This window comes from Amblyomma maculatum, chromosome 8 (assembly GCF_055883805.1).
Source record: "Amblyomma maculatum isolate TAMU_Amacu chromosome 8, ASM5588380v1, whole genome shotgun sequence".
NCBI lineage: Eukaryota > Metazoa > Arthropoda > Arachnida > Ixodida > Ixodidae > Amblyomma > Amblyomma maculatum.
In genome coordinates this window covers 27,696,149-27,721,560 of record NC_139351.1, presented here as the reverse complement: position 1 = coordinate 27,721,560, position 25,412 = coordinate 27,696,149, and the positions used below count along the sequence as shown (strand labels likewise).

Here is a 25,412-nt window from a genome sequence, read left to right as displayed (position 1 = left end):
GTGCCTCAGGGCAGCGTACTTGGGCCTCTTTTATTCCTTATTTATATCAATGATTTGGTTAACTCCGTAAATACGTCCGAAGTCAGTATTAGACTATTCGCAGATGACTGCATTCTGTTTAAGAAAATTAGCAGCACTACCGACCAAAAATGCTTGCAGTCAAATCTTAATAATGTCCTAGAGTGGTGCACCCTTTGGTCCATGAAAATAAATAGCGACAAATCGGTTCTTCTTCAGGTTACTAACAAGAAAGCGCCATACAGTTTTAATTACGCAATAAACAATCTTCCACTGCTACAGGTGAGCGAATACAAATATCTTGGAGTCACCATTACAAATCGCCTTTCATGGTCCAGCCACATTAATAGCATTTGCTCGTCTGCTTCAAGGAACCTCGGCCTTCTAAGACAAAAATTAAAACACGCTCCCTCTGAACTTAAACAACATGCCTTCAACACACTAATTCGTCCGAAACTTGAGTATGCTTCCGTCGTATGGGATCCGCACTTAAAAAAGGATATAAGGAAACTTGAAATGATCCAAAGAAAAGCAGTCCGTTTCATTTTTAACGCTTACCATAGCTCTATCTCGCCATCCGTTCTGATGTCTACGAAGAACATATCCACTCTAGAAAGAAGGAGAGCACTTGCAAGGCTTAAATTTCTGTACTCATTTTACTCTAGTCAATTTAATATTAATGCTGCTCCCTATATATCCCCCCGTTCTACACGACAGACACGCAATAGCCACAACCATAACCTTACCCCGTACTTTGCACGCACAAATACGTTCAAAAACTCATTTTTTCCCCGAACAATCACAACATGGAACTCACTGCCAGCAAATGTCTTTTCGGCTCAGGATGCCGCTGCTTTTGAAAAGAGCGTCTTATTGTATGTGTAAACTTAACAATATCATTGCCCTCTGTTTGGTTTTCTTCTTTTATTGTTGCCGGAACGCTGGATTTGCGTAGTGTTTGATTTTATTTTTGCTTTTTGAATGTTGCCCCCCTGCTTGGTCTCTATGACTGCAGTATGTGTAAATAAATAAATAAATAATAGCGGTTCCTACTTGCTTGTTTTTTCATCAATGGTCTGAGGACTTCTGCTAGGACAGAGTAAGAGGGGAAAGTGACGCACTTTCTGCGAAAGTGAAGTATCGTTTAGGCTGAAAGTTTAGGCTTAGGAAGCAACTGCCGGACAAAGTCCTGCGGCCGCTTCACCCCTATAGCATGCTGAATGCCATTTTACGGCAGGAGTCCACGATTAATTGTCTTGTAACTGCAACCTATTTTAGTTGAACAAATCCGGAAGTTAATAGAAGCCGACTAAGAGCCGATCCAAAAGACTGGAGGGAAGAAGATAGAAGACAGAAATGAAGGAAGAAGAAGAAGAAGGAGGCGAAAATAAAGACATGACGGAAGTCGCCGAACGTTTTAACTAAGCACGCTGTAGCCTCATTGAACCAGTTTTTCTTTTATTGAGGACATTTGAAACCGAGCTAACCTGTGGCACTAAACCCATTCAATAGCGGAACAAGGAAATCCCAAAGCTTGCGGGACTCTGAGGAGATAATCAAGGCGAGCTTACTCTGACGGTGCGGATGAATTCGTCAAATTTGATCGTCCCAGAATTGTCGGCATCGAACTGCTCGAAAAGCTTGTCGTAGTCTTCGGCTTCGAGGAAGGGGGCCATGCCTGAGTCATCCAGGCCTTTGATGAACTCCTCACGGGACAGGTCGCCACTGGCGTTGTCATCCATCCGTCGAAACACTCTGTCAGAATAAAAAAATTGGCACCCATTTGTCAGGTAGTACATGACACGGATATTCTGTTCTGTGTTATTATTTGGTCATGACTGCTGCAAACCAATACATCTATACAGCTTTATTCGTTCGAGGGATGCTGTGTCGGCTCAGGTAACCCTCGGAATGAGTCCGCAGCAAAGGATACACAGTTTTTCTGGAATGCTGCCTGCTGAACTATGCGGTAAGGCAGATTTCCGAGAGCTCTTTGCCCAGGTGTGATTCCATGTCCTAGCTTGTACATTGCGTAGCACTGGATGTATTACGCCATATTGATTTTGTTAGATTACGGCTACTGACATCCGAAAGCGAGTCCGGAGTAGTGAAAAGCTCGAGGATACTTTCGACCACCTGGGGTTCTTTAACGCGCATTGACATGATCACAAAACGAACGCAACATGCGTTATTCATCAACGTAAATGGCGCCGTCACAATAGGAATCGAACCCGAGTCTCATGGCGCAATGGTCGAGCGTTCTAACCACTGAGCCATCGCGGCGGATACACCGAATACGGCGGTAGCCCATAGAAGCACGGGCTACTGTGTGACCTAAGTTCCAGTAAAATGCGTTGCCGGACTAGTTGGCTCATACTCGTGTATAAGCGCAATAGAGACGACACAGCAGGCAGGAAAGACAGGACAGGGCGCTACTTGTAGCTGATTTCATCGGAACCACGAGGACGCCTTAAATACTAAAAGATGAACGCATGATCAAATCAATAGCGCATGCACAGGCAAGAATTCATATCAGAAAGGCACAGTTAATTCGCCTCGTCTTCTTACGCGTCAAAAAATGCAATCTCTTTATTATAAATTGCCACGGATAGCATACTGACACAATCACTCTCGTACTTCTTGATTTGATGAGCCTCAACCAGCTCCCGTGAAAGCGTATCAGAGCTTCTACACAAAGCGCTAGTCCCTTGAAGACAAGCCATCGCATGTCTGTGATGTGACTGTACTGTCTTCACCCATCCCTCTCTCACCCACAACGTTTATACCCACCTACCCCTCTCCCCCAGTGCAGGGTAGCAAACCAGTTCCTTTACCGGTTAACCTCCCTGCCTTTCCTCCTCATCTTCCTCCTCCTCCTTTCTTTTCCACATTCGTTAATGCGTGCCGGTGTGTCAGACTGTGTACCTGTTCGTGAGGACAAATTATGCTGCCGTAGCCGCTTGTTATTACACCGGCCTGATTGTCCAATGTAAACATTCCCACATTTCAAAGGAATAATATACACTGCCCCTTTTTCGCAATTCACAAATCAATTTCGATGCTTAACGGAGCAATCAACATTGTTGTCATTGTCGCTTGACACCAACCGACACAGGGAAGAAAGTTTTTGAAGGGCAGAAAAAATTCACAGGCACACTACTTTTTAGCTACGCGTTTGAGACTGCATTTTTGACGTGTAAAAAGACGAGATGAATGATCTGTGCCTTTCTGATATGAATTCTTTCCCGTGACGCAGCTGAAAATATGACGCAGCTAAAAAGTTCCCTTATGAGGTCGTTTCAGTGCATTCTGCAATTACAGCAAGATGACTCAGCTTACGTACCTCACCACCCACCAAACGGTCTACCAAACTGCGGCGAGCTAACAGCCGCCTATTTTGCACGTCGAATTCGCCATGTTTTTTTACGCGGCCGCCTCAAGTGATTCGAAATGCGGCGCCCAACTTTGGTTATTTACAGCAATGGCAACACATCCTTTATGTAATGGAACGTCATTTTGATGTCATCATATAATGTTTATGTATGACGGATTTCCCGCCACGTAACGTCAGCCAATCAGATTTGAGGAGGCGGCTCTTTATAGTGGGCAGTTCATTTCAGCCCATTCGTAATACAAGCGCAAGTGCTTCCCTTTCTATCACCTATACCTCTGTTTTCCCTCCACAATTACTTATAAATATCCTCCAGGCATCATGAATAGCGCTGCTAAAATCAGTTTTCACGCTCACGTCTATTTTACGTCAGCGCAAAAAGCCGTTTCAACAGACCGCAATTTCGCGCCACAAATTTGAAACACGTGACTTTTCTGACAACCAATCAGAGAAAGAACAGGGCGCCGAACGGCAGCCATGTGTGTCGAGAATAGGGCCCCCGTTGGAAGGCATTCTAATTTCATGTGTTGACAGCATTAGTTCGTCATCTGATGGCGTCATCAGAGCTCTGGGAGATCCCGAGTTTAGCCTAACTCGGGGCAACCTGCATAGCGCGGTTAGACAAATCTGTAGGCCGATAAGCGACGCAAACAATGATAGCACGTTCTATCATGATAAAAAGCGCTTCAGTCTCAAGAATACAGCATGTGAAAGTTGACAGCACAGAGCAGGTAAGACCACTTTTAAGAAGTATTATTAAGAAGTAATACCAATTACTGTTGACACTGTTACCTTGATGTATGCTAAAGATTGAATTTTATGTGTTTTGCCACTGGTTTGTGTTTGTATTACATTCTCACATATGACTGACTATTTTGTGCTGCTCTGTGCCTGCTGAGTTGTGTTGCACATGTCAATTGTGGTGCCGAAGGCCCAGTCAGGTGACTTGTACGTCACCTTTAGCCTCGGTCCCACGGCAAAAATTGTATTTTTGCTACAACCACAATATAACATATATATATATATATATATATATATATATATATATATATATATATATATATATATCATCATCATCATCAGCCTGATTATACCCACTGCAGGGCGAAGGCCTCTCCCATATTTCTCCACTTAACCCGGTTCTGTGCTAGCTGCATCCACTTGACCCCTGCGAACTTCTTAATCTCATCCGCCCACCTAACTTTCTGCCGCCCCCTGCTACGCTTTCCTTCCCTTGGAATCCAGTTTGTTACCCTCAGCGACCATCGGTTATCCTCTCTTCGCCCTACGTGTCCTGCCCATGTCCATTTCTTCTTCTTAATTTCCACTAGAATGTCGGTAACTTGAGTTATTTCTCTGACCCACTCTGCACGCTTTCTATCTCTTAATGTTACCACTACCATTTTTCGTTCCATAGCCCTCTGGGTTGTCCTCAACTTAAGTAGAACTCTCTTGGTTAGCCTCCACGTTTCAGCCCCATATATATATGTATATATATATATATATATATATATATATATATATATATATATATATATATATATATATATATATATATATATATATATATATATATATATATATATATATAATTTTTTTTTTCAGTTCTTCTCTAGCGATGTTTCTGCAATTCCCAGGGCTGGCCGACCGTGGCCCATGACATTAAATTGGTGATTCTGGTGTGAGATAAGAGCGGAGAGGTCGTTCGTTGCTCTTTAAACAGCGGACGTTAGTGTAAACACCCGATATGTCTCCTTTAGTGCACATTTGGTTGTACATAGCGATTTTAGCCTTATCTGTGGCAGGTAAAGTGCTACAATAACTGCGGCATAATCTTTGTAAGGTTTGCATCAGGATCTTGCGCTCAGCCGCCTAGGTGAATTTTCAATTCTTTTAGCGCTTAAGTTTTGATGGCTTTTCCGAGCAGGACCCTGCTATCAGGGCATAAGTGCTCGCTGACGAACACGGGATCCTTTTTTCTTATTTCAAAGCCGAACATAATGGTATTCTGCTTGATTTTCTTGGCGACGAGCAAGATACTGTAGTGCGTGCATTTTGAGACAAATCTGGCAATTATGCTGAGAGGACCATCACTATTTACTGGCACGCGGTGAACCACACCATCTCGTCATCATTTGAGATGTTACCCTAAAGGTTAACAGCCGTGTTTTGCGAGATCTTATGCCGATCTTCATTCTTAGAAGAAGCCTTTCAGCTCAATACTGTAGCGCGTTCTGTACTGCTTAAATTCAAGTATCTACTTTTTGACATCTCTGAGTTTGTTCAACCTTGATTTTCGCTAACCATAAACATTAAAAGATGGAGAATTATTTCAATTGTCCTGAGTGAATTTATGTTTTATGCACTATTTATGTACTACCTTGATGGTACATATATGCAGTGATGGTAAGAAGGTGCGCACTACTTCTTATAGTGCATTAACAGCTTCCAGGCATCGAGCATTGCATACGTCACCATGCCATATAGAACAGTATGTGCATACATTCATGAAGACCCCAAATGCCAAAGGTGAAGTATGCATGATGGAAGAGGCTATCAGCAGAGGACGGGGAATGTAGCTTTGGTCAAAGTTACTTCTACTGCGCATCCAAATATCAAGATGAATGTGATAAAACGTTTGCAGGGATCTTGTGCTCAAGAAAAGTTGATGTGCATGGGGAATTCGGATTGTATAAAGGTAATACTGATTTAGTGAGGCACTGCAACAAAAGCGATTTATGTGGGTTATCACTAAGAAAATAATATTACCATTCAAGCATTTGCTAACGCACCTCCCTCCTTTTGTCAATATGGTCATTCGTCGCTGTAATCTGTTGTTTGGGAGTAGGGTATACTTGGAATCAAATAACTGAGAGGTAAGGCTTAATACAGTCTAGGGGCGCACTGAGGGAGGGCGATTGTGGGTGCACACATTCACGCAAAACGCAAGTTTATATCCAGACAACACTTTAGATCACTTCTTGTCCAGTGAAAAAAAAAAACGGAATGTTCAGGGTGAACAAAACCTAATTCCTCTCCCCAGTCAGTGTTCTTTATTCAGAGAAGAATCTCGCGCAGAAAATGACATTTCTTACTGCACTTTAATCGCTTTAATCGAACACACTAGAGATTGGTCTTATGAAGATAGCTGAAAGTGAATATGGGTTTAAGCCGAAGAAATACTGCAGTATTGTGGTAGAGCATCCGCCTCGCATTCGGGAGGTACGGGGTTCGATCCCCAGTACCGCCGGGTACCCACCGGTTTCCAATGGGTACAAGATTTCCCCCGGCCTGGTGCTCGGCTCTTCTGGGGTGAAATGCTTGGGAAAAGGGGCCATGAACCAAACATGTTGGTTCAAGAAGAAATACTGATGCAGAAAACAGCATCATGAGACGCGCTACTTCTCTTACACATGAAGGGATCATGTACCCATTTTCCAGACATTTCAACCACGAGATGCCGAGTGCCAGGTCGGAGAAGGCCTGCGCAGGTTGGACACCGATGACCAATCCCAGTGATTGGCCAATCCCTGCACCACTCGCATGCAAGGCAGGTACTCATATCACTTGGTTACCACTGCGAGGAAAGAATATCTCGAGGAATACTTCGTATTCACTGAGTGAAACTGTGTTTTGGGTAATTAAGGGACACGCACCGGATGTTTCAGCAAACATGTCCGAAAATTCTTCGATATAGTGAGTTCAAAAGGCAAAAATATTTGCAGAAGCAAAATCTCAGCCGCGGCGTATAGTTTGCTGCAGAATTCGTCTAAAATATAGCTTTAATTAATCTTCAAGTGCACTGACATTGTACAGCACACGGACGGATTAACATTTCTTCTCCATAGAAAAGCGGCCGCCGCAGTCGGGTCCGAACATTGGTATTCCTTTGTTGGGCTAGTTGGTAATCCATTAAGATAGTAGTAGCGCAGACAGACATGGACCGAGGGAAGATGGCCACAGGTTCAGTGGCCGAATGTCTTAACCACTGAGCCTCCGCAAATGGTACATGAAAGAAAAAAGTCGAATCAAACTTGGTTTGTTACCGTGGCTCTATGTGGACCGGGGACGATGTCTAGCCCAGTGGAACAGAGATGTAGTTCCACAGCATGAAATGTGTCAATCAACTGTTGCGTTTCAAGCGTGAAAATGTGGCATCCTTTACAAAAATATTTCATTCAACTATTTGCGTCAGGTTTTAAACACCCCTTGCAAAAATGCTTGGATAGATATGCTAAGGTGTACGAGACGACCGGAAAGAAATCAAAATTAAAGCGGGAAAGGAAGACGTAACAACTTTCACTATTAGTGGCCTTGTCAACCATGCAGTGAAGAAAGAAATGAAATAGAGTACGAATATCAACAGCCTGCTTGCTTTGTTTCGTAATTCAGACGAGTTTTAAGCCTAACATGCTGCAGCGCGGGCTACAATTCCTTACAAATACAGCTTTTCTAACTAGAGAAGCATGAAAGCTTCACATGACAGACATTTATAGATCATTATAATATTGTAAACGAACCGCTAGAAACGATGGCACCGACTGTACCCTCGGCGGTCTGCAGCTTCTGCGCTGCCCCATGTGTGTGCAAAGGCTATAAACTAGTCCATATCACTGTAGATGCTCATGTTTCATATTTAGATGTTAAACTTCTAAATATACTAGTTGTTAGTTTGCGCTCGTCTTGTTAATTCCTCTGTTTTGCGTTGTCATTTTTCCTTTCGCATAGCCTTTCATGGCATTACAAGATTCAAGTCAACTAGCCCGACAACAAATCTTGTTGAAGTTCATTTCTACTACAGCGGCCCACCTTTCTGTGCTTCACCACTACGTGTCGCCTATGTCAAGACTGGCTGCGCATTGCGTGCTTGGCTCAGTACCCGTCTAAGAACATATGCTGCGCGTCCACAGGCGAAATGCTTCGCAACATACGGGTGCCCTGTAGAACGTCACAATTAAGCAGCTGTTGAAGCTGACGGAGAAGCGGAGTGACGTTCGAGGAAACGAAACTGTGACTGTGCTCAGAGACGTTCAAGTTCCAGAGTCTGTCTCAAGAAAGGACCCAAGTACAGCGAAGAGCTGCCATACAAGTTCATGAACTTCTGGCACATAATAGAAGAATTGCCAAGGAAGCTGAAAGCGAAAGTCAAGAGCGGTGCCTTTTGGAAGGGCTGGATTGCTTAGCAGACTATTCAGAAGCTACCGTCACCAAGAAAAAAGCAGGCCACGAAAGAAGAGCTGAATTTTTTTAGAGATAACGGCTAGCGCTTATAGCAAACAGATCAAGACGGTGGATTTGTCATTATACCTGGAGGTGTGTTTAAAGAAAAGGCAGACCAGGCAATTAGTAAAAACTTTAGGTCAGTTAAAAGGAGTGTAACTAGAGTTAAGAGTAAGGCTGTGAAGTTGTGCAATGATTTAGGTCTGGGGAAGATAGCGAAAGGTATAAACAAATGTGTAGGCAACTCGTTGCAGGTATTTTTCTTGGCAAAGATACACAAAGGAGATGCGCCCTTTAGGACGATTGTGAGCGAGAAAGGCTCAGGGCATATCCAGGTCAATTTGTTTCTGCAGAAATATATAAAGCAGCTAGATGTGTTTGATTTATTTACTACCAGAAATTCACAGGATGCAAATAGCTATTTATAGAAAAACCAGAATGTTGGATTTATGTTTGCTTGCCTTGTCAGATGGAAGGAAGGATGCACTAGGTGCGATCCTCCTGTGAGGGTACAGACCTCAACCTGCGACCATCATCATCCTACGGCTACCCCAGGCAAGGCCTCCCGCACCATAAGGTTTGGGGTTTTTTTTGTTTTGGGGAGCGGGCTTTTCCCAGCCAAGGGGCTCATGCAATCCGGCCTGTTCCCACCGGGGCGGGGTCGCAGTGCATATGCACCACGTCCGCACCACCCCGGTGGGTCGAAGCCTGACGCGAGCAAGTCTTCTAATATCTCACTTCGAGTTTTCCGTTTTCTTCTTTGAAGATCACCATGGGGTGTCCCCATTCTTCAAAAAACTTCTTTCTCCCTAAGTGGCGTCTCTCTCTCTCTAGGTGGAACCATAGTTCTTTTCTGATTTTGGCCTTCACTTCATGGAGGCTCGGAGTCTTGTTCGAGTAGGCCGCTTTGCAGCGGGCCAACCACACCTGATAGTTGACCTCTGCCAGTGTCAAGACAAACTGTTTGCGCCCTTCCTTTGGAAGCGGGTTGAAATAGCGCACGGTGGGGTATGGGATCCCGGGGAGGCCGAACATATCTCTCAGACGCTCTAGGAGTGCTGCGGGAATTAGGCAGTCAAGAAAGATGTGCTCCGCTGTCTCTCGGGCCAAGCAGAAGGGACACAGGTCAATCATTCCTGACGTCGCAGGGACGAAGGCACGCCTTCTGATAGGTAAGATGCCTCTTGCGAACCTCCACATCAGGGAGGCTCGGCGTGCGTCGAGGAAATGGGCGGTTATGTACTGCCAACTGGGTCTTTCTGCACATAGCATGTATGTTGATAGGCGGGCAGGGAGCGGAGGGGTGATCATATTGATAATATCTTTCAGGTGCATGGTTCGTGGGTCAACGTCAGACGAGTTTTCTTTCAGGTACACTAAGTCTGTGGCTGCGGTTCGGTAAAATGATAGGGGCGACCCTGCATGCGGGGTGTTGTGTTGTAGGGCCTTCTCAGTGAATGTTCGCAGCCGTGTCGACAGATAGTACGAAGCCATAGTTTTTGTTAGCGGCATGTCGCATTCGACGGCTCTGAATGTCCATTTGATGTGCAGAGCCCTTGCGAGAATATCCAGATCGGGCAGCCCCAGGCCACCTTTGAATCTGGGCAGGCAGACAATGGCTCGTTTTACCTTATCGGGGGCTCCCTGCCACAAAAAGCGGTATATGTGTTTCTGGAGCTGTTTTTTCTTGTCTGGGGGGATGTCAAGAATGCTGGCCACAAAGCTGAGGGTAGAAATCAGCATTGTCTTGATGATGGTGGCCTGCGCAGTCAGGGGACATTTTAGAGCACCAAGGTTGTGGGTTTTGATGCTCAGTTGCTCTTCAGCCCTATTCCAATTTCTAGGCGCTGGCCCAGCCGAATCGAAGAAATATCCGAGGATTCGTGTCTCGCGAGTAACAGAGATCGATTGGATAGTGGTAGGGGAGGGGGTCGCGTTCAAGGCCATAACAGTGGATTTTTTGTGATTGAGGCGAGCCCCACTCGCTTGGCAGTACTCCGTAGTTAATTCAAGTAGTCTCTCCAGTGATGTTGTGTCTGGCACCACCACAGAAACGTCATCCGCGTAGGCGAACACTGGAGTGCAGGGAGGGCCAGCTGGCAAAGGTGTTTTGTGGATGCCGCCATCTCTAACAATCTTTTGCAGGAGGGGTTCAATCGCTATGACATAGAGCAACGGGGAGAGGGGGCAACCTTGACGGACACCCCTTTCCACGGGGAATGGCATTGAGATGCGCCCTTGTACAATGACTGCTGCTTGTGGTGCGGCATAAAGCGCCTTGCACATATTTATGTACTGTACGGGAATGCGCGCGAGCTCAAGTGTCCTAAACAGGTACTCGTGACTCAGGCGGTCGAATGCCTTCTCTTGGTCCAGGGAGCAAAGAAAGCCATTGATGCTGCGTGATTCCATCCATGTCAAAAGGTCTCTCAGAGCCATGCCGTGGAGTTCTACCGAACGGCCTGGGACACAGCAAGCCTGTTGCGGGCCTACTATTGACGATAGAGCAGGCGTCAGGCGTAGGGAGAGACATTTGGCAATTGCCTTGTAGTCCGTATTTAGAAGGGTTATTGGCCTCCAAGCTTTAAGGTCACTGCTCCTGGAAGTGTCCTTGCACAGGAGTGTGATGAGGCCTTCGTTCATACTTGGAGTTAGTTCCCCTTGCTCTAGGGCGTCGTTTGCTAAGTTGGTGAAAGCGGTCTTTAGTGACGGCCAAAACTTTATGTAAAAAGCTGGCGGGAGTCCATCCATACCCGGGCTTCTGTTTGGCTTCATCTGTTTTAGGGCTGTGTGTAGTTCTTCAGACGACAGCCATGTGTCGTCTAGGTTAGGTGCGTCAGTTGCTACCTCCAGCTGGAACGATGTGGGGGTGCAGGGCTCAGCAGCATAAAGTTCGATGTAGAAATCGCGTGCTAAACTCAATACCTGCTCAGGGTTCGTAACAATATGGCCGGTGAGTGGATCTTCGACTGCAGAGAGGGTTTCGTTCTTTCTGGCAAGGCGACGGCGTAGCAGATGACGCGAACACCATGCCTCGGTTTCCCATCGTTCAGCGCGTGCTGTTGCGCGAAGTCTGTCCCAGCGCCGATTTAGAAGACGATGGAACTCCTTACGCAGGGTGGCCAACGCCGCGGGGATGCTTGGTCCCTGAGAAAATGGGGCCGATAGCGCGATGATGGCATCCGAGACTATTCGGATTTCTTCTCTCTCTTCCCGCGCCATCTTCTTCCCCCACTCTTGGAGGCAAATCTTGATGGAGGTTTTCATATTATCCCAGCTTTGTGCATCCATGTTAGGGGAGACGTAACGCTTTATAACTTTGACGACTTCCTGCTGGACACGCTCGTCATCCAGAAGTCGCGTGTTTAATTTCCAGCAACCCTTTTCTCGTGGAGAAATATCAGCCGCACACAAGCGCGTGATAAGCAGCTTGTGATCACTTAGGGCATTGGGGAATACCCACACAGAGTGCAGGGAATCAGCTACGCTAGCAGAGACATAGACGCGGTCAATACGGCTTTCGAGACCACGGCCAGACCAGGTCATGCCGGCGCGACCAGGTTGTAGTGCGCGCCAAGCATCGGTTAAGTCTAACTCCTCCACCAGATCACGCAAGGCCTGTGCGCCATTGTGGTCTCGTCTAAGCCGCCGCGGTGTACCCCGAAGAGAGCGGCGGTCTTCTTTGAAGAGGACACAGTTAAAATCGCCCAATAACACTATTTTGGCTGGGCCAATAAATCTCTCTTCTAGCCCCTCAAAAAATTCTCGCTGTCCAAAACGGCATGGGGCATATACATTAATAATGCGCATGCCATTGTTAAGGTCAATCGAGACAAAGCGTCCTGCGTTGTCCCTATCATGGCGTAGGACTGACAGGCCGGCGTCTCTTAGGAAAATGAGCGCAACTCCCCCTGAACCCTTCTTTCCGAAACTCCAATAGGATTTTGTGCTGAAACGGAGGTCAAAATTTTCAATTTGCTCTTGCCGGTGAATATAAGTTTCTTGAAGTGCGAGGATGTCGATCTTTTTGGCGCGGGCTATGTCTATTGTTTCAGCTTGTTTCGGTGCTTTAGTAAAGCCGCGAATGTTTAGCGTTGCGAGAACGAAGGAAAAGGCCAGGATGTAGCTAAAGGAAGGAAAGGGGGAAAGCGCGACCACCTCATGAGGAGGGAGCGGTGTCATGAGCAGTGGGAGAAGCGGAAGGCGACTCCGCTGTGGAATCGGCGTCGTAGATGTCCGAGATGTCCGAGTAGCAATCACAATTCGTTGTTTTGCAAATGTGACAGCGATGTTGGCTCGGCATTTCTGTTTCAGTGTCAGAGCTGCTCTCGCTTATTGGTGGAGGGTTTTTCAGAAACGCACGCTTCGTCAACGGCGCGTCGGCGGAAGATTCCGATGATGTTGATGGTGCTGATTTTTTGGTTTTCTTCTTTTTGGGACTCCGCTTGCGTTTGGGCCGCACTGTGGTCGTATCCATGTCCTTCTCTTCATCTTCTTCAGTTTCAACCGATCGGTCTTTTTTTGCGGCATCGACGCCGGCTGCACACTCTTGTTCCTCTACCGTGGCGGCCACTGAGGGCACCTGGCAGTGTCCAGTTTCAGTTTTCTTTTCGGGGTTCTGTTCGGGCGCTGTAGAGGGTGCGGCAATGTCCGTAACCGCTTTCCCGGCAGCGGACGTTGGGGGCACCTCGTGGTCTTCATAGACAACTTCTGCTTGTTTTTCTTCTAACTCTTCACATGGCGCGGCCGCAGCCGTCGCCTCCTTGCTATCTTCCTCGGTGACGGCGTTTGTAGACGCATCACCCTGCGTCTCGGTATCTTTCGGGTTCTCAGGACTTGCCAGCGCGAGTGCTGGTGCGGGCTGCTCCCAATAATCGGCTGGCTGTTCATTCACGTCTTCATTCCCTAGCACGGACGCAAACGTCCTCTTCTTACATGCCTTTACAGCGTGGTCCTCACCACACTTAGGGCACACGGCATCGCACACTTCATGCCCATACGCGCCGCAACGCTCGCACTGTGGCGTGTTGCAACTCGCGCCCATGTGGCCTTCATATCCGCACTTGCGGCATACCCTCTTGACTCCTTCATACTCGCACTGGATGGTTGTATCAATCACATCCAGGAAGTTCGGAATCTCAGCCTTCATCTCTATCTTTATCCGTCGGATCCCCGTGGTGACGAACGGGAAACCGGGGACGGTCTCGCGGGCAACGCTGACAATTTTTCCATAGGGCTGAAGTGCATTTGCCAACTCTACGTCATGGTGCTCCGATGAGTAGCCAAAGACGCGCACCAGCTTCGCGCGCGTGCCTCGATACTCAAAAGTCACCGCAGTTCCCTTAACATCTACGACGGGATCGTTCAGGAATCTCTCAACAGCAGCCCTAGTCTTCAGGAAAATCTCGAACTTCCCGCCTGTGAAATCTTGAACGCCACCAAGTTCCGTTTTCGAAAAACGTTTCACTAGGATTTTCGTCAGTTCTAGCGTTGTGGTGCCTTGCGGCACACGGCCGAAAAACGTAAAAGGCTTCAGCCGCTTGGCTCCTGGCATTGCAAGAACGCGCCGGCGAGCGCCGGACGCGCAAGTGTCCTCTCAGCGACGCGAGGCAAGAATGGCGGTGTGGACGCACAATAATCAAATCACAGGGCCAGCTGGCCAACTCACCCCTTTAGGTAACGTATCCGTCCTTGCGTCGCCTTCCTTATCGCTTCCTGCCTTTCGTCGCTGCACCAGGGAAAGTGGACCTCGATGGATCTACGTCCAGGACCTCTTTTATTCCATACCTCATGCTGAACTACTTGAGGCTGTTAGGTTTTATGTGGAAGATAACGGTTATGTTCTCTTTCAAAACGCAACCGAGATGACTTAGATAGTTTTATAACTCCACTTTAATTTTATGTTTATAGCACGTTTATTACATTTGACAATGGTGTCTACCTGCAACGTCGTGGTATTTGCGTAGGTTCGTGTGTTGCCCCTGTACTGTGCAGCATTTTTCTGTCTTTTATTGACCGTACTCTGACGAGTGCCCTTGACAGCACTATATGCTTTTAAAAATATTTCGATATGTGGATGACTTTTTAATTCTTCTAAAAAAACAAGATAACATTGGCTACCTTGACGTTGGTTGGTTGGTTCACAGGAAGGGAAAGGCGCAGTATCTGTCACACTTGCTCTGTGGACACCTGAACCGCGCCGTACGGGAAGGGAGGAAGGTGGGATTGAAAGTGGAAAGAGAGAAAGGGGAGCCGTAGTGGAGGGCTACGGAGTAATTTCGACCACCTGGGGATCTTTAACGTGCGCTGACATCGCACAGCACACGGACGCCACTTCGTTTCGCCTCCATCGAAACGCAGCCGCCGAGATCGGGTTCGAACCCGGGAACTCCGGCACAGTAGTCGGGCGTCTTACCACTACGCCACCCCGGTGGGGCCTACCTTGACGTGACGAATGAGATTTTAGATGTTTTTAAACTACACAGTAGAGTTCTAACTTTTACGCATGAGGTACCAGATCATAACAGTCCACAGTTTTTGGACATGAAAATTATTCTTTCAGCAAAACATCTGTGTGGGATGTATCATCCCAGGGTTGCAAAGGATCTTACGCCGCATGGGTCTGCACAATCGAAGATGGTCAAAAGATGCGTTGCTGCAATGTGCATTGAGTCTGCAATCATGAGGTCGTGTCCGTACAGAATGGGTGATAGTTTCTTTGAACAAGGAGGAGGAAGATGAGGCACGAAAGGCAGGGAGGTTAACCGGTAAAGGAACTGGTTTGCTACCCTGCACTGGGGGAGAGGGGTAGATGGGTATAAAAGTTGAGGGTGAGAGAGGGATGGGTGATGACAGTACAGTTGCATCACAGACATATCACGTAACATAAAAAAATCATAGCCGTTCGATCAGTCCTGTGCTTTTCACAAAGCGGAGCAGTGCCTGGGAGGCCTTCACCGCAGACGATCGCCGTGGCCAGGGACCTAGGATCTTAATTTCAGTTAGTGGGCGTCCATCTAGACGCTCCAGCGCACGGCATAGGCACTGTCTTTCCTCGCTGTAAATGGGGCACTCACAAAGAATGCGGCCTATAGTCTTCGCACCCGCAGTTTGAGCATGCAGGACTATTTGCCATACCTATCACAAAAGAATAAGAGTTTGTAAATGCTACACCAACCCACAGGCGGCACAGCAAAGTTTCTTCACGTCGGGGTAGGCCAGGTGGAAGCCGGAGCTTCAAGTCAAGGTCCAGGGATTTTAAGCGGCAGTTGAACAAGTGTCCCGGTTTGACAATGCGGGCTACCCCTGCACGATATTGACGGCAGTGAGTGAACTTTTGCAGAAAATGAAAGAAGAATGAAAGGAATGGCAAGCCCTGTGTCAAATGCGCTAAAGGCATTGTTTAAGAAATTCCACTAACATGTGGAATGACCTACTTTGGCCAAACAGGAAGATGCGTTATTGACCGTGCAGGAGAGCATCAGCGCACGTTAGGGGATAAGGAATGTAGTACAAATTTCACCGAACATTGCCGAGATTGCAAGTGCCGGCCACGACTAAATATGATTAAGATTCTTGGACGGGGCAGCAACGCAGTGGGGCGCGAAATATTTGAGTCTTTTTTGATAACCAAAGCGCACAATTGTGTCAGCGATACGTCTATCGCCTTATACAGAAGCGAGTCCGCTTTGTTGAAATCTGTTTTGTAGGGTATGATGGTGGTTCGTGTTTATCACGCGTGCTGTTGGTCTTTCCGTTGCGCATGCGTTTCATGTTTTATATTTAGAGGTTAAACTTCTGAATATACCAGTTGTTAGTTGTTAGTTAGTCGTCTTGTCATTTCCTCTGTTTTGTGTTGTCATTTTTGAGCATAGCCTTTCATGGCATTAAAGGATTCAAGCCAAGTAGCCCGACAACAACTCTTGTTGAAGGCATTTAGTACAAGTTAACCACCGGCGGGTTGATACTATAATCTGATTTGATAACACCCTCCCAGTGAATGCTAAGAGTTGGTCTGCCAAATATTAAATGGCCTTATAGAGGAGTATCTAGAGAACTTTCCGAGCCATAATGCCATTTTACAGATACCTCCCAGCAGAATGAAAAAGCAGCTATTGGCATACACTCCGAGGCTCTTGGCTGGAGTTATTCCTTTCGTGTCCCTGACTATACGCCAATTTTTGCTGTTGAGTTTTTAGCCATTGAGTTGGCCTTTACAAAGATCCCTAGTAATATTAGTAAGTAAGTAAGTGAGAAGTTTGGGCTTAAACTGAACATTAAAAAGACAAAGATCATGGCGTCTTGCCCTATCAAGTCCTGGAGCATCAATGGACAAGAAGTGGAAGCTGTAACAGATTTTCTCTTCTTGGGCTCCAAGATTACCTTGGAAGGAGGCTGCAGCCATGAAATTAGGAGACGCCTGCTTCTGGGAAAGAGAGCAATGGTTAGCCTTGACCGCCTAGTAAAAAGCAGAGACATTAGTCTGCCAACCAAGATCCGTATAACTCGTGCTATGGTCTTTCCAGTTGTGATGTATGGATGCGAGAGTTGGACTGTGAAAAAGGCTGACCGCCGAAGAATTGACGCGTTTGAATTGTGGTGCTGGCGACGACTCTTGAGAGTTCCTTGGAATGCCAGAAGATCAAATCAGTCGATATTATCGACCATAAACCTGACTGCTCATTGGAGGGTCAAATTCTAAAGTTAAAGCTCAGCTATTTGGTCATCTGATAAGAAGAGAGGAGTCGCTGGAGAAAGATTTGATGTTGGGAAAGGTTGAGGGTCGCCGGAGAAGGGGTAGGCAGCGAACGCGATGGTTAGATGGCATCCTCGAGGCACTGCAGATGAAGTTATGTGATGTTAGGAAGATAGTGAGAGACCGGAAAGCGTGGCGTGACATGGTCCATAGGGTCACGAAGAGTCGGACACGACTGAACGACTGAACTGAACATTTCAAAGGTTATTTTTCTTTCTGACAGCCTATCCATGTTGGCATCACAAGAAAATTCGACGGACACTCTGCTTTGCCGTTGCTTTTATTTTTTTATTCCTCCTTACATTGCAGAATTGCGTTTTCACTGGGTCCCTGGCCACTGTGGCATTCACTGGGTCCCTTGGACTGTGGCAGATTTTTTAGCAAAATCCGCCCTTTGTGGACCCCTTGTTACATGCATACCTAAACTGTTTACTCGACTTTAGCATGATGTCAAGATTTCCAACGTCTACATTACCTCAGTCACGAGCCTCTCCTTTCTGCACCGGATTACCAACATCTTAAATGGTCTTGGCATGGACGGGTGTGTAGTTCAAGACAATGTGAAGTGTCTATGACTGTCTTGCGCTGCAGATTATCGAAACTAAATCTGTATTTATGTCGTTCAGAGCTATTCGTTACTAGCCTCTGTGAATCTTGCAAAGAAATTGAATCCATAGATCATTTTTTCCTTTCCTGCCGGTGGTTCGCATCTCTCTGCAAAATTTACTTAGCGACTCCCCTGTCGTGATTAGGCTTTCCTCTAAGCATTCTAGTTCTCCTCTTAAAACCAGTGTGCGATTCTATTCATGATTACATAATTTCAACAGGCATATTTCTATGCTAGGTAAGACTTCATTACTTTTTTTTCCTCTCTATTTTTTCCAAAATCTAGTTAAACACCCATATTCATCTGAATACACCAGTCCTTGGCCATATATATTTAGAATCTACATTGTACCCTGGCCAGTCCCCCGCCGGGGGTATGTGCCATTTTGTCTGAGGTCATCATCATCATCATCACTGGCTTGCTGTTCGTAACAATGCAAGAAGGTTACTGAGCCCAAAATTAGCTAGGTAATTTATGCGCAAAATAGGTAAAACCCTTTTTACATTATCTTACAGACCATAACTGAAAACACCAGTCATCACCAAAACATGACAAACAAGACTGCCAACAAACCAATACTCTTGATGAAAAAATAAATTACAATATGCGTGTCACACAGAATCAGTTTAATACGATAACAAAGAGTTTTCAAAGGAAACTAATCCGAAGTATCTATACAAAAGCTAAAACCCCGTTCCCAAACTCACCACTTGGAACAGTAGCTGACGAGACAGACAGCGTTAGTAGGCGATGCAACAACCAGAAAGAACGTAGTTGAGGAAGAAGAAGCAACAAACCAACTCTGAAGTAACTCGTTCTAACAGCTCAAATGTAAATATCGATGACTCGCAAGTTCATGGAACAGTGACAGGTGAAACACACCGACGCACATGATACGCTGTCCGAGAAAAATTATAAATGATAAAAAAAAACAGGAAAAAGCTATCTCAAAGGGAAGTACTCCTAACCATTGAACATTAGGCAATGTATGGAACAACTCATACGCATGTTTGTACAAACCATTTTCAAAAGCAAAAAGGTTGAAAGAATGGTCAAAAACAACGACGTTCTTCTGGCTACTGGCTCCTCCCGTAACTCCTGCTTCTCAGTCGTAAAAATATGTTTATATACGCAGTGGAACTACTGAGGCAAAAGGCACACACAATCCTTGAAGTGTCCTTCGCATGAGTGCTGGCCACTCCACGCCCATCCCTATGAAATCAATACATTGTAAAAAAAAAAAAAAGGCGAAGAAAGCAGCATCTAGCAGGAAAGAGAAGAAAAGTATCAAGAAAAGAAGATGATTTGTATTGGTTTGGTTTTTCAAGGTTTTAGGATCTAAAGCGACTAAGACAATGAGGGGCATTGTAGCAAGGCTGCCGAAATTTTCGACCACCTGGCGTTATTTAACGTGAACTGGCTTCACACAGTCCACGGGCGCCCTGTGTTTCGCCACTGTCAAGAAACAGCCGCCATGGCATGGATTTCAATCTGCGTCTTTGGCTTCTTCCCGAGACGTAAGCACTGAGCCACGCGGTGGAGCAAAGGAAGACTGCAAGAAAACAAATCGCGGTCGAATAGACGCCGTTCAGTGTCTGGCCCTTCTGTTGGCTGCAGGAGCACTGAATGGTAAACTAACTTTCACCATCAGTCTCCATTTCTTATTTAGGGTAAAAGCTTTACTTGCCTCATGAGTGGCTCAAACATGGTGTGTGGGGGAAAAGTTAGCTGTGGTTTAGTTTGTGGTTATACCTGGAGTTACGTGAGGGAGCAATCTGCATGGCTACGCTTAGGTTCGGCTAGAAAGCAAAGAGATGACCTTTACACATAGTAGTTTACTCTATGGTTTCAACTTTATTTATGCTATAGGGGAATCACTTGACGTATGAGCACACCTTGCCTCTCGTCGTTCACCATTCTCAATCATAGGTGTAGGAGGTATGACGTCATCTCTACATCGAAGTCCGAGGCACACCCACCGCCGTCACAACGTTCGAATGAACCTTCTGTCCTAGAAATTCGATGTTGTCGTTCACCTCTACCAAATACCGAGTTATCTGTCTTCTTTTTTTCTTCTTTTTTTCCACCTTCTTCTTTTACTTCTCCTTCTTTTCCTTCTTTTTCTTCTTTCTTCGCACTTCGGACAGGAGCGGCGAAACGGCGAGACTGTGGCTATAAAGTAGCTCTCGCTACAAAGTTTGGCAAATGTTTACCCCGGCTAAACTTAAGTAAACAAAGCGGCACGTTTCGCTCCACTCGCCTCTCTTCGTCTCTGTTAACATGACAGCTGTAATTTTATACCCATCGGCGAGGCAATGTCAAAAGCTGTTGCAATGCAGAAGCGCTAGAGTGAGTCCCGACGGGCTTTGGCCAAACGGGCAAGGGCGGCGGCTTTGTCCAGCGGGGACCCGGACTAGGGACCCCACTCATGCCCCCAAGGGTCATTTGGGGCCTGCACTCTCATTTTTTTTTATTCAAGATTTTTCTCCACCACCACCACCACCAGCGGAGATGAGGCGGCCCCCACGGAGAGTTCAGCTGAGGCCTCCGCGACCAGAGATAAGCGAAGCTACATTGTGTCTTCGTGGCTGTAGCCGCCAGGCGGACGGTTTTCTACTGATCCGCGGGAGTCTCGCTCCGCAGCAGTTTCCAGGGCGGTTTCATTGTCAATATTCTGCCTAACGCCCGGTAAGGTAGGGCAACGCCATGGTTAGGGCATTGCCATGAGTTTTAGCCTTTGTTGACGGATGACGTCATGGCTATCACATGACTAGCCAGAGGCGAGCGCGCGGCTCCGGCGGTGCGGCTTTGGCGCGCCTACTGCTGAGTGACGTCATAGTGGTCGCAAGGTTTCTCCTCGGTTCAAGGTCAACATTACTCTGTCCGCGAAGAAGCAACGGAAGGCCGTATTTAAAGTTTTCGCTTTAAAAGGTTGGACACAAAGTACCCGGATTCGAACCCGGCCGCCGGCGGCGGCGTTTCGATGGAGGCGGAACAGAGAGGCGTTCGACAGTGCACGTTAAGATTTCCATGTGGTCGAAATCACTGCGTGCCCTCGGCCCCTCTTTCTCTCATTCCGCTTTCTCTCCCTTCTCTTCCCTGACGATGCGTTTCAGGTGTCCACTTTGCCGGAGTACCAGGGCTCGATCCGACCTCAGCGGCTGCGTTTCGGTGGAGCACACGGTTTCGCACAGCACACGGTTTCGGTCCGTGTGCTGTGCGATGTCAGCGCACGTTAAAGATCCCCAGGTGGTCGAAATTATTCCGCAACCCTCCACTACGGATCCTCTTTCTTTCTTTCCACTTTCACTCCCACCTTCCTCCCTTCCCTTACGGCGCGGTTGAGGTGTCCACAGAAAACAAGTGAGACAGTTACCGCGCCTCTCCCTTCCTGTAAATCAATCAGAGCCAGGTGTCCACTTTCCTTTCCTGCAAAGCAATTTTCATGTACATTGGGGACTTGAATGAGTCGCAAAGCATAAGCATGCCAAACCACGCCAAACTGTGTTTGACATGTCTTAATCAGCTTAAACGGAACTCAACCATGACTATTATTTTCTTTTTTCTGTTTTGGCCCTAGGCTGATTCACTTTATTTATACGCATTTTCTTTCCTTGTGTCTCGGTGTACTCGTGTAGAGCGGAGAGTGCTTCTCTATTGGGCTAATCTACTAACTGGCTATCGTGCGACCTGTCGACAAGCTTCCGGGTGAAGGCAAAGATGATGCCTTGCCGGAATCCATATGCCCAAGCGACCCTACCATTCCAACTTGTGGTTATGTCGGCCAAGGATAAAACCAACCAACCACCGAATCAGCACAACATCAGCGCAAAGAGCCAACGCCTCATCGACTACCTAAAACCAAGGCCTTCACCAGCCCCATGAAAATGCTGATTAGCGTCCTTTCTGTTTCTAAAGATATGCAACTAAAGACACAGCTGTTATGTACTTTCCTGAGCGATACCGGCAAGCTGCCAGTCATAATCTGCGAGTACCTGCCAAATGCGCTCCATAACAATCTTACTCTCCTTGTTGTTTCCCAATTTCATAGTTCGGATCTGGGATTACTACCTGTCCTAAGTGGTTAGCTATACTTATTGTACACTGCTGCTTTTTTCCGAGATTATTAAAAATTACCTGAGTCTTCTGTATATAAATGTCTAGGTCTACCTGTGTGTTTTTCCTGTCTAGGTCATCCCCTGAGTTACCTAGTCAGGCAATGTCATCAGCGAATCTCGGATTACCGTTGTCTATCAACCTTATTTCTGCTGTTGTCTAACAACCCCATTCCAAGTCTCGGAATACTTCCTCTAAGCAAGCTGTGAATAGTACTGGGGAGATTGTGTTTCCTTGCCTAACACCTTTCTTTATGGGAATTTTGTCACTTTCCTTATTCAGAACTATGTTTGCTGTGCAGCCACTATAGATATCTTCCAGTAATTTGACATACGGCTCGGCAAATCCCTGGTTTCGTAATGCCTGCGTAACTGCCGAGGTTTCTACTGAGTCCATTGCTTTTCCGTAATCAATGAATGCTATGTATAAGGGCTGGTTATAACCCGATCATTTTCCTATAACCTGGTTTGTAGTATCGATATGATCGATAGTAGAGTATCGTTCCAAAAACCTGCTTGATCATTTGGTTAAGTGAATTTACTAAAGTTGTCCTGATTCTATCATCAATTACCTTAGTATCTGCCGTGTACGTAATTTTTCAAGTCCTTAATGCCCCCTTCTTATGCATTAAGATAATGATATCGTTCTTTCATGATTTCGGAATCGTCGGTGTCACCTACATGCTTATAAACTGTGTCCAGTTTTTCTAGCACGATATCCTCCCACTCCCCATCCTTCAACAAATCTGTAGTTACCTAATCATCCGCAGCTGCTTAACCCCTTTTCATAGCTTCTACAGCTTTCTTAACCTCGTACTTCGTTACTGGCGGAACGCCTGGCGGTTCTTCACTAGTACCAGTCTTATTGTCCTGACTACATGGTCACTGTATATGTCAGTATAGAACTCCTCTGTTATTTTGACTACCTTGTCATTAGTAGTGATATTGCCCACCTTGTCCTTTAGAGCACGCATATGATTTTTGCGTATTCTTAATTTCGTTCTCATCGCTTTAAGGCTACCACCGTTCTTTAGAGCATGCTCGATGTTCTCGATATTATACTTCCTTATGTTGGATACTTTGCACCCACTGATCACCTTTCATAGCTGTGCCAGTTTCATCCTGTCAGTTGTGTTGAAGGCTTTCATACTTTGGCTTTCTTAATTAAGTCTTCCATTTGCTTACACAACTTACCGGTATCTTTTCTAAGCATCTTACCATCTACTTCTACTGCGCATTCAGTAATGATATATCTGAAGGTATTGTTCATCGCTTCTACAATTAGGTCGTCTTCGTCGGTTAAACCTGAATATCTATTATATAGCGAGATCCTGAGTTCTACTTCTTTCTCATCGCTAACTCGCTTGTGGACTTCTTTCTTACTAATCTGTTCTATTCTCTCTACGAATCTACAATAATTCAAAGCTCAAAGCGCAGTATCGCTCGTCAAACCGGCCCCATGAATGAAAGAGCCGTCGGCGTGCTCCCACATTCGCGGTACCAGTGCCAGGCTGTTGATCTACAGCAGTACGAAGATAGCGGGCGCTTCTGGAAAAGGAGGGATGAATCATCATCATCATCATCAGCCTGATTATACCCACTGCAGGGCGAAGGCCTCTCCCATATTTCTCCACTTAGCCCGGTTAAGAGAGATGAATACATGCAGATTTTTGTTTGTCCAACGAGCGGAACTCGTAGTAGTCGAATGATTCGAATCTCCTAGCGGATGGCACACCGGCGCCGGTGCTGCACCTCTACTCCAATTTTCTGCAAGCCGTGGCGCTCCTCCTCCCGTTCGCGGCGGATACCCCTACAGCCTCCACGCCAGGTCGGTATGTGTGATGTTTTGAATAAACGTTTACTTTGTTAAGAGATTTCAGCGTGTGAGTGTTTGTTTAAGCACGGGAGTGGCAGCCGTGCGGACGATAGGACGCAATGTGAACACGCTCTCACATTCCCCTTAGGTCCCTCTGACACCTAAGCACTCTTGAGTGTCTCTACCAAATTTTTTTTCACCTACATTTTTTTCGCTTTCCATGATTCTTCTCGGAGAGCGGACGAATGCTGTAAAGTTTTGTTCTGTTTGCTCAAGCTCAATGCAAAGGGAACGCCGCTTTGTCACTTTCTGCTACTCATGATTCTACCATATTTATTTCAAATGATCGCAAGTGAACGTGGACGCTTCCACGTTGTTGCAGGTCAAGCTAGTTACATTTGGCGGCTTAATCCCAATCTTTCTTTGCCAGATATATATTATGCGCTGCCGGAAGTACCAAAATTCTGCAGTTCGACCTCCGCCGAGCACGCTTACTGCTATTGCAGCCGCCGTGCTGTACACTGCCCTAAGGGTGTCAAGTAAGCTCAGTAAACATTTGTTTAGAAAGCCCTCGCTGTCTTACTGAGTAAGGTATGGCCGTCAGGACTACTTGGCAATAGTGCCTCTTACTCCCTCGCAGTAATAACCGCAGATATGTCAGTGCATTTCAGAGCACTCTGCACCCTTGCCCGGTGTTTCCCCTACCGTCGTTGGGTCTCCCGCACATGCCGAAATTCCGCCAGTGCTATGCTAATGTGATATTTTCTTTCTCCGGCCGTATAGGCATTCAGATATCGACTACGTTCACTTCTCTTCGCAACTAGGAAGTCGTTACATGCACCAGATCATCTGACAATTGTGACAGAGTAAAATATACTCTCCACATTTTCGGCTGTATTGTACTGGAGATCCACCTCACTAAACTCCTTAGCGGGGATAGGCACTCGATTCAGATCTCTTTATGTGTCTATGCACTCCCGATTGTTTACCTAAGCATGAATCGTTTCTGGCTTCTGGTTGCTTAGAATAGTTTCCGTTATTCTGTATGACAAATGGACAGACTCACCTCCCGAGGCCCAGTATTCCGGAAGAGCCCCGCTGAAGGCAGAGCAGCCGCAGCTTCTCCACGGCGTCCGAGGTGTTGTGCAGCTGACGGCTCGCTGTGAGCTTCATGGTGTTCTCGTTCCGAGTTTGAGCGGACACTGGCCGCGGCATGACGCTCCTTTGCAGGTGCTTCTAACCAGCAGTTACCTGCAATGTCAACACACGCCCAAGAGAATATCCATGTTAAGCTCTATAGGTACAGTGTTCCACATGTACATGTGTTTAGTTAATTGACATTCAAAAATAAACGCGTAAATATTCCTGCCTAAGTGTCACCTGAAGTCCAAAGTAGTGCTACGCCGCGTTTTTTTGTTGTTGTTTTTTGCGTTTCCAAAGGGGTCTTCATGTAAGTTTTATATTGATGTGCATTGTAAAGCGAGCGTTCA

General features: G+C 46.4%; 1 protein-coding gene across 1 annotated transcript in view; it reads right to left on the bottom strand.

Moving 5' to 3' along the window:
- LOC146180811 (calcyphosin-like protein) overlaps positions 1–25,137 on the bottom strand; it is a 33,612-nt gene extending 8,475 nt beyond the window's left edge. Inside the window, exons 1-2 of the mRNA XM_084577826.1 lie at positions 24,989–25,137; positions 1,590–1,773 (exon numbers count right to left, since the gene is read on the bottom strand). Coding sequence (XP_084433952.1) covers positions 1,590–1,773; positions 24,989–25,137 — 333 coding nt within the window. The remainder of the gene's footprint in view (positions 1–1,589; positions 1,774–24,988) is intronic.
- Between the last annotated feature and the right edge of the window lie 275 nt (positions 25,138–25,412).